The 13166-nt window shown below is 33.5% G+C and overlaps 1 protein-coding gene across 1 annotated transcript; it reads left to right on the forward strand.

The window, feature by feature from the left end:
• The first annotated feature begins 5609 nt into the window (after positions 1-5609).
• LOC110696869 (NPL4-like protein 2) lies at positions 5610-12406 on the forward strand. Its single transcript, XM_021874204.1, has 2 exons — positions 5610-6770; positions 11696-12406. The coding sequence occupies exons 1-2, from the start codon at positions 5766-5768 to the stop codon at positions 11951-11953; spliced, it is 1263 nt and encodes a 420-aa protein (XP_021729896.1). The 5' UTR covers positions 5610-5765; the 3' UTR covers positions 11954-12406.
• Positions 12407-13166: the final 760 nt, after the last annotated feature.

Raw genomic sequence — 13166 nt, forward strand, 5'->3', positions numbered from 1 at the left:
AATGCATGTTAGTGCGTTTAATTACGCTTATGTACTCAGCTTTGCTGATTGTGTGTGTTGTTTGTGTCTGGCCATGTCTTTATCTTGGCCCTATGATGATCCATTTTAATGGAGAGTAGTGGGGGCAAGTAGAGATACACTTTTCAGGTATTGAAGCATGTTCATGACGGGGCATGAGTGAAGAGAGAATCATACTAGCTTCCATTAGGATATGATGCGTTTTATGCATTGAATATTTTATTATATTACTTTATGGACTAACACAAAAGTTTGGTTGTTTCGGTTTTGAATAAGGGCCTTAAATGGTTCCAAGTTGTAGTGGATTTTATTTGACTTTGGTTTTGTTGATTTTCAACTTTACTTTCGTTGGTTTGGTTTTTAAATTGTGTTATTTAAATAGTTTTGGTTTACAAGTCTTCCGCTGTGTATCTTTGATAGTTGCCTTAGCCGTTTTCACGGTGGCGGTAATGTCTTAGATATTCCTAAAACGTATTTTAAAAAGAGTAAAGTGTGTATTTAAAGGAAAGGAATTTCTAGGGTGTTACAGGCGCGCCTCCGGGCGCCAGCCTCTTTGGCCGGGCGGCTCACTTGGGCCACTATTTGGACTATGATTGGGCTCCAATTCTTCTGGCCAATCTGGGTTTCCTCTTCCGGTCTAGAATACTCGGTCCAAATGCCCCGGTATCATCTATACCGAGCCCTTAATCACCGGTTCAAATGCTCTAACCGGCCTTGGGCTATAGAATCTGGTCGTGTTTCTCCAGTGCTCGCAATTGCTCCAAAATATGCCAGGAAAATACTCCAAAAGCATAAATCCCTGCAAAAGTCAACCAAATCTACGAAAACACTGAAAACACCAATTAGTAATAAAAGTGGCTCTAAAGAGCCAAAAACACTACCAATTATGACCAAGGGACGGGGGTAAAATACTATATAAAATAGACACATCATTTAGGTACCAAAAGAAACGAATTTAGTTTCATGTTTAGAGAACACTTAGATGAAAATTGTTTGGATATAAATTTAATTAATTCATGTGCTTATGTTTATGAGACAGGTTTTTGTGAATTGATTATGTTTGTATGGGATTATAGATGTAAGCATGTTGAATTATATTGGATTAATTGTTTGTACGGAATGTTGATACAAGCATGTTTTTATTGAGTTGATTTATTAACCATATTTTGATTATTGAAGGATTGAAATTAAATTGTTTAAGTGGAATGAATTTATTAATTATTCCACAAGGTCATTATTATTTTTTTTATTACTCAAGCATGACTTGTTATATGTTGAGTAAAAGTGGATTAAGCCAAAATGGCTAGGTGGGTTGACTATGTTCAACAAATTTGGATAATTTGGAAATTTAATGGAATTAAAGGTCAATTTGTGATGTGATCACCATTGTCCTAAATAAAATTTAAAGTGAATTGATGTATGATTGCTATGCATGGTCTACTTGAATGAGTCGGCTATTAGTTAAAATTGTAATCACGTAAAGTGAAAAATGAGTGAGCAATAAAACTCTGGAAAGCGTGCACTTCTAGTGTATTGACAATTATGTGTTGGGGTACACGGTGGTAGCCCGTGGCTTTTCGAGGTTTGTTTGATCAACATGTCCTCTTCTCTTTTGGTATTTACATTTTTATTCTATAATGAAAGTTAGATGAGATCCTAGACTAACTTTGTGAGAATGGAGTCACGCCCATTCTTGCATTGCGCTAAACTTTTATTTTAAATGGTTATTTGGTACCAAAATGATTTAGTGGGTTGGATAACCTCGTCTATTGCTTACTCCAAATTAAATTAAATTAATCAAATTAAATATAAAGAGTTAAGTGTTTGGAATTGATTAGTAAGTATGTTGAGTCAATTGAATTGTCTAAGTGTGGAGTCTTGATTAATGAATTCATGTTGTATGTTTATTTACTTTAATTAATTGAGCATGCTAGGTATTGTACGTTGTAGCTTGTATGTACTCAGCTTTGCTGATTGCGTGCTTTTGTGTGTGTTATTTTTGGTCATGGCCTTCGCCTTTCAATGACCCTGTGATGATCAATTATTACACTTGTATTGTTGGGGAGCATTATTGCACAGGTTAGCTTGATGATGTGAAGTTCGGGGATTTGACATACGTATTGTCAAGGGATTGATGTGATAAAGAGTATTTGTCCTTTATGTTGAACTTATTTATGTTTTACTATTTCAATTATGTTTTGGGATTTTGAATATTGGTTTGGTTTTAATAAGGGCCTTTATGGTTCCAATTTGTAAGCTTTAACTTATTGGTTTTCTAAATGATATTATTTTAAGATTTAATAAGTTGGATTTTCGCTGCGATACTTTGATAAAGCCTTAACGTTTTAACACATGGCGGTAACATGTCAATGGTTCTCCTCTATTTTATTTAAATTAAGTGGTTTGGAAAATGGAGAATTATTAGAGTGTTACACGTAGGAGAATAAAAAAGGTGCGGAAAGTAAAGAGTGTTCTCGGATTCCGAGATCAGGTGTTTTCTCTTATGTAAGAGAATGTAAGGTAGGTGTATAAATAATTGAATGTGTCTCAAAAATGGGGGATATCTCCCTATTTATAGTGTCGTTGGGAAAAGTGCCCTCTATTAGGTCACTTGACCTAGATTTGGCGGGCAGCGTCGTTTTGCGGCGTTCTTGGGAATTAGGCCTTCAAAACCGCAATTCTAGAAGGTATCTAAGGCTGACACGTGTTAGTTGGCAATTGGCTCAAATGGACCTGCCTAGGCTGGACACGTGGCCCTCTCTGATTGGTCCACATGGACAGGGTATTTTTACCGAAAACAGGTTCTATGATGAATTGTGCAAATAAAAAACACTATTCATGGTAGAACCGCTATTGGTGTTAGCGGTTTACGATGAACATTTTTTTTTTTGGCATTTATAAACAAATTTTCCATTTGATAAACAACTCATGTTTATCAAGGTGATAAATCGGGCAAGCCTCTATAAATATGTTGATATAGATAGATTAGATTGACTCGATTCCAACCCAAACTTGTCAAGCAAACATGTCTTGTCTTGTGTGGTACTCCATCAAATAAGCCAAACACTAAAACACCTATATAATCTATATCTGTCATAATATTAAAACTCAAAGGGACAATATGCTATCGCCATGTGTTACCGTTCCTACCATATGACTTGGCACCACATGAACAATATGTATCACATTATGTGTCATCATTAATTACTCTAAAACTCTTCATATGTGTAACCTTTTTACTTAATATTCCCATATAATGTAACTTCTAAATAATTGCACATTAAGACATTAATATGAATAAAAACTAGCATCTGTTAATCTTAAAATTATTATAATATTTTATTCACTTATAAATATTGTTGAACGCTATCCTTTTAAATTCAGTTTTAATCAAAACTTACAACTTTACATTGATCAGGGGCATTGCCTAGGCCAATAATTAGTGTTGTTGTAAATCATCTCATGTCTTTCGTTTCTTCTTACCCTCAGTAACACAAACTTTACGGCGAGACAAAGCAAGTACAACGATTAGACATTTTTCCTCTCTAATTTATATCAAATCTTTGAAAATAATATGAAACATACATAAAATAAGAATTTTATATTATATTTTAATAAACAATTCGAACATCATCCGAAAACAAAACTAATCATATCATATAACTAATATATAAAGCTAAACTTTTTAGCCAAGTCACGAGGCAGCGACACTTGGTGTTCTAACTTTTCGCCAAGTGTCACGCCACGTTGGCTAGATTTAAAGAGACTTCATAGGTAAAAAAGTTGGTTTATAATTTTATTTGGATAAAATTTTAGGATAAAATTATTAGTTTAGAGTTTTATTTTCGATAAAATACCAACATTTCATATTTATGTACAAATTAAATTATAATTTTATTCAAAAAAATTATTAGATTATAATTCTCAAAAATTATCATATGAATTTATTTTATATATCATAATATTTTTTTAGCGAAGAAAGTAGTTTAAATCATAAAACATCCATTTATAATATATACCAATCAGTTAAAATAATATATATACTTCACAATATAATTGAATTTATTACTATGTAGACCTGTCAATTAGTGTCGGGTCATGAGTCATCTCTAATTGAGTCACTTCAGGTTACGAGTTAAGAAATGTTCAACTTTGCCCAAAGTTTTGGGTTTGGGTCAACCCAACGGGCTTTGAACATTTATTTTATTTAATTTAGTTTTTGCTAATTTTTAATATTTTAATGTATTAATATAAACCCAACATTTTCACTAACATTATTATTAGTCATTACATGCCTACTAGATAGCAAATTATCACAAAAGCACATCAATTCCTAACTAATTTTTCATCAATGATATAATTTAAAATTTGGCATATAGATTAAAAATTCATCTTAAAATTCAATAAATAATCCGAGCATCGCACGGGCTCAAAACCAGTAACTAATATATAAAGCTAAACTTTTATCCAGGTCACGAGGCAGCGACACTTGGCGTTCCAACTTTTCGCCAAGTGTTGCGCCACATTGGATAAATTTAAATAGATTTCATAAGATAAAAAAAAAGTTACTTTAGATTTCTATTTGGATAGAATGTTAGGATAAAATTGTTAGTTTAGAGTTTTATTTTCGATAAAATACCAATATTTCAGATGTACAAATTGAATTATAATTTTATTCAAAAAAATTATTAGATTATAATTCACAAAAATTATCATATAAACTTATTTTATATCATAATATATATATATATATATATATATATATATATATATATATATATATATATATATATATATATATATATATATATATATATATATATATATATATATATATATATATATATATTTGCAGTGAAGGAAGTAGTATAAAGCGTAAAACATCCATTTATAATATATACCGGTTAAAATAATATACTTCACAATCTAATAGAATTTTATTACTATGTAGCTCTGTGAATTAGGGTTGGGTCATGAGTCATCACGAATTGGGTCATTTCAAGTTACGAGTCACGAAATGTTTAACCCTTGCCCAAAGTTTTGGGTTCGACGAGCGTTGAACATTTTATTTATTTTTTGCTATTTTTTTTTAATTTTTGATGTATTAAATCGAACATTTCCACCAATTCCTACTAGATAACAAATCATCACAACAACACTTCAATTCCTAACTAATTTTGTATCAAGATACATTTTAAAATTTGACATATAAATTAAAAATTTATCTTAAAATTCAATAAACCATTCGGAATTGATTGGTATAAATTAGTACTACGTATAAAATTAGTACTACGTATAAACTAGTACTCCTTCCATCTCTAAATTAAAATACTTTTTCTTTATATTATTTGAATAATTAAAGCTAAGAAGAGACTTTGTATCAATGGACGGAAGAAGTAGTAAATATGTTACAGTTGTAGATAGATTCGATTGACTCGATCCCTCCCCCAAACTCGTTTAATGGGTTATCCAACCCAAAAGTAATTCAACTTATACGTAGTATTAGTTTCATCAAAAGTAACTACTCCACCTGTCTTGGTTGGTACTACATCGGATAACCCAAACACCTATATAATGTTGGTGTAGACAATCTCATGTCTTTCGTTTATTCTTAACCTCAGTAACACAAACTTTGCGGAGAGAGAAAGCAAGTGTAAAGAAGCATTCAATAAATTAATTACTAATTCAGTCGAATTTCACAACCACTAATCCAATCCAATCAATCACTCTGTGAATTTGCCGGAAATATGGTGATGATCAGAGTTCGCAGCCGTGACGGTGTCGAGAGGCTTACAATCGACAACCCTAACATTACAATCGCCGAACTCAAAACCCTAATTGAATTACAGCTTCATGTACCACTCTCAAATCAAACAATATCGCTCCAACAGAATCTGCTGTTGGCCAAAACCCCCGCCGATCGATCGCGGTTTTCGGATATGGCGAATCCTGATATTCAATTGTCATCTCTCGGTATCGGGCATGGATCCCTTATCTATTTATCGTATGATGGGGAGCGTGAGATTGTTTCTGCTGCTCGTCGTCCGAGTATAACTCCAGCAGGGTCGTTCGGGAAGAAGATGACAATGGATGATTTGATTGCGAAACAGATGAGGGTAACACGGCAGGAAGCGCCCCATTCACAGCTTGTGTCGTTTGATAGAGATGCTGCTAATGCATTCCAGAGTTATGTGAATGAAACCCTAGCGTTTGCGGTGAAGCGAGGCGGGTTTATGTATGGGACCGTTTCGGAGGATGGGAAGGTGGAGGTGGATTTTATTTATGAGCCGCCGCAGATGGGGGAGGAGGAAAAATTGCTGCTGATGAGGGATAGCGAGGAAGAGAAGCTCGTCGATGCAATTGCCACGGGTTTGGGGATGAGAAAGGTTGGATTTATATTTACTCAGGCTATTGGGCAGGACAAGAAGGATTATACAATGTCGTATTTGGAGGTTGCTCAGGCTGTGGAGTTGCACGCTGAGAGTGGGTTGAAGGAGTGGGTGACAGCTTTAGTGAAGCTCAAGGTTAATGATGATGGTGTGGCTGATGTGCATTTTGAGGCCTTTCAGATGAGTGATATGTGTGTTCGCCTTTTTAAGGAAGATTGGTTTGATTTCGAGCGTGGCAAGGAGGGGGAAGAGGTTGACGCTAAGGTATCCCGGATGAAGAAGGATGTTGTTGTTGGTGGGAAGGATGTTAGGGAGGTGGATAATGATTTCTTCTTGGTTGTCGTCTCGATTTTCGATCATCAGGTTTGCCTCTAACTCAATCCTGTTTTAACTTCTCTTTTACCGGTACATAATTCTTTGGTTGTTTACTTGCTATGATGAAGTTATTATCTTCCTGTATTTTCTTTTCTTTTTAGTGTGAATGGTTATGTGTGTTCATTTTTATATGCAAAAAATCATATCTAACCATTTGGAACTATGTGATGTATAAGGTTAATGTATCACATATTAGTGAATGTTTATGGTATCTAAAACTACATATGGTAATTACAGAAGCTTGTGAATATAATGAATATCCTTATTGTAAGTGTTCAAGTGTTGTAATAATATTGGTGCAATAGTTTAGAAAATTTCAAGAGAAATCTATTTATCTTAGAAATTTTAAGGAACTTAGGCATATGGAGGTCAATGACAAAAGCAAACTACTAAATATATCATCTGAAATTCTAAATTGTACAATAGCTGCACTTTAAAATTTCCTCTATATTTAGTAAGAAGGCAATAAAAAAATACTATATCTACGAAAAGAAACTTCAATTATAAATTAAGTAACTTTATGTACTTGTGATGGTGGAAAAGTTTAGAATCTTGAGATAAAATTAGAACACTTAAATATGAAATATTAAATACTTCTAAAAACCTACAGATGTAAAAGCTATGCACAAATGCAAATACATTGGAATGAACTGAAAATCATAATTGAAAAAAAGGAAAGAAAAAGTATTAGTTTAATAATGGGAAAGAGCATTTAATATTTTGTGCACTATGATTGACCATAAGAGGGAACACCATAAAGATAATAAGATACATGCCCCAGATTTTACTCGCAGGTTTCCGTTTATGAGCTTCTTTGTTAAAATTCCATATCTTTGAAATATTTATGATGCATGAGAAAATAGAAGAAAAATACAGGGAAAATGAGCTAATGTAAAATTGAATTCTGAAAAATGGAATATGGGAAAATCAACTCATAAAGGTGTCAATAAAAATTAAAAAGCATATGTATCTATAAGACTTTGCAGGGAATAATTAAACTCCAATAGGAAATTAGTTTAGTAGAAGTAATAATTAGGATGAATTAATGTAAACCCTTCAGAAAACTACAAGAAGTGGATGCTTTAAGAAGCACTTATGATGATAATTTGTAAGGGTAGTAACATAGGTTCGGACATGAAAAGTAAAGTAATGGGGCACAAAATGCTGTGTTTAAAACAACGTTACAAGGTTCGCGGTACGGAGCCACGAATCGCGATCTGATTCGTGCGAACCGGAACGCGGAACAAACGCGACCTGGGTCGCTGGTGATCGCGAACCAGAACACTGAAGGTGGCGACTCCTAGTTGTGGCTGAGCAAACACGGTTGTTCTTCTTCTGCAACCTTTAATGGCTTGTTTCCCGACATTTTCAATGCAGTTTTCTCTCTCTTGCTTCTTTCACGTGTATTTACTTATTTAATTCATAAAGTTTTTGACTTTTTTCTCCCTCCTCTCTCCTGATTTACCTAGCAGTAACATTTTTTTTTTTTTAATTTTTTATATGTGCACACTGAGGGTGGCGGCTAGGGTTTTGTTTTAATTGGTAAAAAGAAAGGCCTTAAACCTATATTTGTCTATCAACAACTTGGGCTTTTTTTAAATAAACAACTTGGGCTTTTTATTTTATTTACTTTTTTTTAGCAATCCACTCACCTAGATATAAAAATCTATCAATAAAAATCACCTATATAATTTATTTATTAATTTACTTATTTCGTACCCAATTGTACCGGATTCACCACGGGTAGCGTTCCGCGTATTCGTTTCCGTACCACGTTTCGAATCGAATCCCGTCCCATGTAACGTTGGTTTAGAACAATCATGGGCAGTGGGCCATGGTAAACATAGAATTTTCATATACATTAACTAGTATTCACAATTTTAGAACTTCCTCTTCATTTTATTATTAAACATGTGAAAATAAAAATCCATCCACCAGTCTAAAGGAAACATGTGAAAAAAAAGCCCATCAAACAGCCTAAAGATGGTATCTTTTCTCTGTCCAAAATCCCCTGTTACCAAAGAAATTACATGTATAACTCTCACTTAAGAAATTCAAATTTTATGATTGCTTTTAAGTTAAAAATACCATTTCAATCAAATGAATCACATCACCTCAAAGGATTTCTTAAACTTTGATAACTCTAATAAAGGGGTTGTATGGTTAAGGGGTTTCAAAAAATTGAAGGGCGATCATCACCCACCAGTTCCTTACTATTTATTTGTTACATTATTTTCCATTTGGTTTTCCCTCTAGTTTGCAAGGTCGTTCCAAAAGCTCTGCTTTAATCCTCTACCCAAAATATGAGGTAGGAAAGAGAAAGAAGTAATGGTGATGTATGACTGACAAATTTGATCAAGACCACTGCCTTCCACCATCATAGCTACATTTTCCAGTCTACAAAACTTCTTACAAATTTTTGTGCATTATTTTCGATGTAAATTTTTTTGGTGTGACAGACAATGTGTTGGTGCACGTCAAGAAGGTGAAGGTGTAGGAGTTATGAATGTTAAGAGTGTTGTTTGGAATTTTGAAGAAGAAAGAACGTCAAAGGTTTCCTTTCATAGATAACGAAACATTTGTATTGTCCGCCTTTTTTTTTTTGTTTGCTTTTGTATTTCTTTTCCCTTTCCTTTCAATTCAATAGAACCAGAAGCCCCAAAAAATTATTGACAACTAACCTGTGTAATTGTGTGTAATTGCGCTATGTAGACTCTTCACGTTACCTCACGTTACCTGTCACAAACACATAATTCAAACTAGAAATTCCTATTGTGTTTCCATACAATACCCTTGCAAAATTCACCTTTGTGGAGAAGAAAAGACTATATCTGCTCACTGTAACCTACCTAACCTTTGATCTCAGCTAATGCTAAATCAACCTATCACAAAGTTGTCAAATGACTATTATGGAGTCTGCTATGTGATGAAGTGTAGGTGGAGGGTGGGGTTGTGTTGAAGTGTGGAACTTTCTTATTTTAAAGATTTGTTGGGGGATTTTCAGGGGTGGGGGAAGTAGAAAGGTAAAAGCCTTGCCTTTTTTTTTTTAGGTTAAAAAAATTTATTTTTTACCTTTAAAAGAGTAATAAGTGAGGAACTTAAGTTTATTGCCAAGTTCAGTTTTTTTTTATCAAATTGTCTGAGGTTATATTTCATTATGTTACCTCACAGCAGTTGCATAATTTAATGTTTTCATAAAAAATTTTACATAATGATGAGGGTAATGTGGTCAATGTAAATTCTCTCTACCAAATTCATCCCCTTCTCTTTTATTAACAATCGATTTGAAAAGACCTCTTAGCTGGTTGTTGGCAAAATGTTCTGCATTATTGAGATGTGTGTTTATATCATTCATGAAAACCATGTTACACAGACACGACATCATTGGTATTTGAGGTGAAATGAAGAGTCCGGGTAACATAGGTTGAGAGCCAGAGTACTAGTGTTGATACCCCTACATGTAATATGGATTGAATTTGGCAATTTGCACTTGCATACAATTAAATCATCTTGCCAGCTTCTCCATCGATAATAGAGGAGAGGTATATTTAAGTGGGAAACCTACTCCATTTTCCTCTTAGTTTATCTTCTACTTGTATATTTTAAGGAACAAAGAGGTATATCTTATGCTAACCTCCTGGGGTATAATACAACTGTCAACTTTTCCTTATATAACTCCCTCAACACTTTTTGCATCTTATCAACTCACAATTTCGAATTTTTGTATCTTTTACAACCAGAAAGGCAAAAAGTTACTATAATATTTATGGTGCAAGATCAATAGTAGAAAAAATAAAAAACATATTCAGTGACCTGGAGTGTTGAATACACAATTACTACTCCTAAAAAAAAGCACTTTTTACCAAAGAACAATTGTTGTTACTTGTTAGACATATTCGATCTGAAGCTTTTTTTTTTTTTTTTTATTATTATTTTTTGACGGGAGAAGCTATTTTTGGTTCCTTGGCATATTTGAATATTAAAATACTTGTGCAATCAGCCAACTAGCATCATATTCTTTCATATCATATTTATCTTCTTCTTTTCTTTTTTTTTTTTTATTGAAATGTTTAATGAGAAAATGAATTGTTGCATCTTGAATTTGTAAATGAATTTGATAAACTTATTCATCTACTTGCGAAGGAAAAGAGGAAGTGGCTAAAAAAAACATTTTATTGATTGAAGGAAAGAGGGTGAATATGATTAGGGGTTGTTATTTTTGTTATGTCATAAAAAAGGGAACTTAGGGGAATGAAACACGAAGGATATGCATGTTTCCCTCGAAAAAAAAAAAAAAACACGAAGGATATGCATGTCATTATTTCTTGCTAACTTTTTTCTATTAAATATTACTATAGATATAAATTTATTTTAAAATCTATGAATGTTGTTTCCAATGCACTAATTATTTTAAAGGAACGTGTCGTACACTTTGTACCAAACTTGTATCTGATACTTGTATTCATTATATCTAAACTGGTAAGATGATATACTGGTTTCCTCCACCCCCCTCATATCATGGCGGCTTGCTTAGTGAACTCTAACTCTGGATGGAATTTTGAATAGTTATAGTCTAGATGTCCATCACTAGAAAGTTGTTAGTTCACTTTTGGTACATGTCATAGAATCTTTGCGTAGGTTATTGGCTCTTTGTTTTACTAGCCTGTCAAAGTTTCTGAAATTATTGACTAGACTGGTTGAAAGCGATACATTACACCTTCAGGACCTAGAGGATTATACGCATGAAGTAGAACTTGTAATGTTTGTCCAAATTGATGACAAATGATATATGTCCAATCAAGAATGACTATATTGAATGGCTGCTCTTTCAAATTGCGTGTTTAAGAGTGAGAGTTGAAATGACATGTTGAAATGAAATTTGAGTATTGATGTCTGCTTATGGTGGTATCCAGGGCCCCCTTTCATCAACATTCCCAATAGAGAACAGGAACTTTCCGGTCACAACAAAGGCTGTGAAGACTCACCTTGAGCGAACTAAATCTCTTCCGTTTGTGAAGAGAATATCTGATTTCCATTTGCTGCTCACCTTGGCTAGGTTTCTGGATATAAATGCCGATATTCCAGCGCTAACCCAGTGTGTACACTCACAGACAGCTGTCCCTGAAGGATACCAGCTTTTGATAGAGTCCATAGCAAATGCTGGTGTATGATTTTCCCAGCAACAGAAGTTGGTTGCTTCATTCCACTGCACTAATCAAATGCTGTTTCCATGACTGTTAATGGGGCCTTTATTGAGACTGTCACCCTGTTATGCCTTAGTTGATGCAGAGTACAGTGGTTAATGGAGCAACTACATGGTCATATGTGTTCCAAAACGGACCGTGATCCTGCACTGATGTCTCACTTTATTGTTGAGAGTGCCGTGTTTATAACTTTATGAATTTGAGGATCAGAAAAAGGTCTTTCAAAATTTGCAACAATGTTGCTTCAGAAGTTGCACTTTCATGATGTCATTGTATAAATTATATTTTTATTGTATTTACTTGCCATTGCACAATTTAGAATCAGGTAAATATAACATAGCAAAATTTCAGGGAACTGCATGTTACACAACACGTTGAAGAACAGGTTTTTAATTGTACCTTATTCACTGAATTGCTTTATCATAGATCTGTGACAATTGTAGTTACCTAGCGTTGTCGGCCAGAGTTCACAACTGGATTGGACATCAGCGTCAACTTGTCTAACTATATTAGGAGACTTGACAATACAAGTACTAGTAAAATCACTATCATCAACAAATAAACTGAATGGTCATAGCTTGCCTCGTGTGCTTGAAATTTTTTTGAAAACAAATACACTGGTAGTTTGGTAAACAGAAACGAATTTAGAAAAATAAAATATTAAGGGGGCGTTCGGTTTGCAAACTGGTATGGGGTTGGAATCATGAATGATACCATAGTGGTATAGGTTTGGAACTTGATTCTTAATACCATATGTTTGATATAATTATAAAATGCAATGTTTTTATTTTATTTAATGCTTAAAATGTATGGGAATGAGCCAAACATACCTTGGGGGTTTGAGGTATAGGTTTGAAACTCATAAAATCATAAAACAAATATAAAGTATGGGTTTAAATCATTCTAAACTCATACCTCATACCTTAATTATGTGAACCAAACACCCTTTAAAGGGTTTCCCAAAATATACAGAGTAATAAAATGGAAAAAACTCAAGAGGCCTCTCAACATTATGAACAAACTTGAATGAGATACTAAATGAATAACGTGTTGATTTTTGTATATCCATATATTTGTATCCTTAGTCCTTTCACTTAAAAAGTTGTATAAAATAAAAGTTAAATGATATAACAAATTGAGAATGCGTTGATTTTTTTATGTATTTGAATTGGTCGCACTT

Source organism: Chenopodium quinoa, unplaced genomic scaffold (genome assembly GCF_001683475.1).
Source record: "Chenopodium quinoa cultivar QQ74 unplaced genomic scaffold, ASM168347v1, whole genome shotgun sequence".
NCBI classification, from domain to species: domain Eukaryota; kingdom Viridiplantae; phylum Streptophyta; class Magnoliopsida; order Caryophyllales; family Amaranthaceae; genus Chenopodium; species Chenopodium quinoa.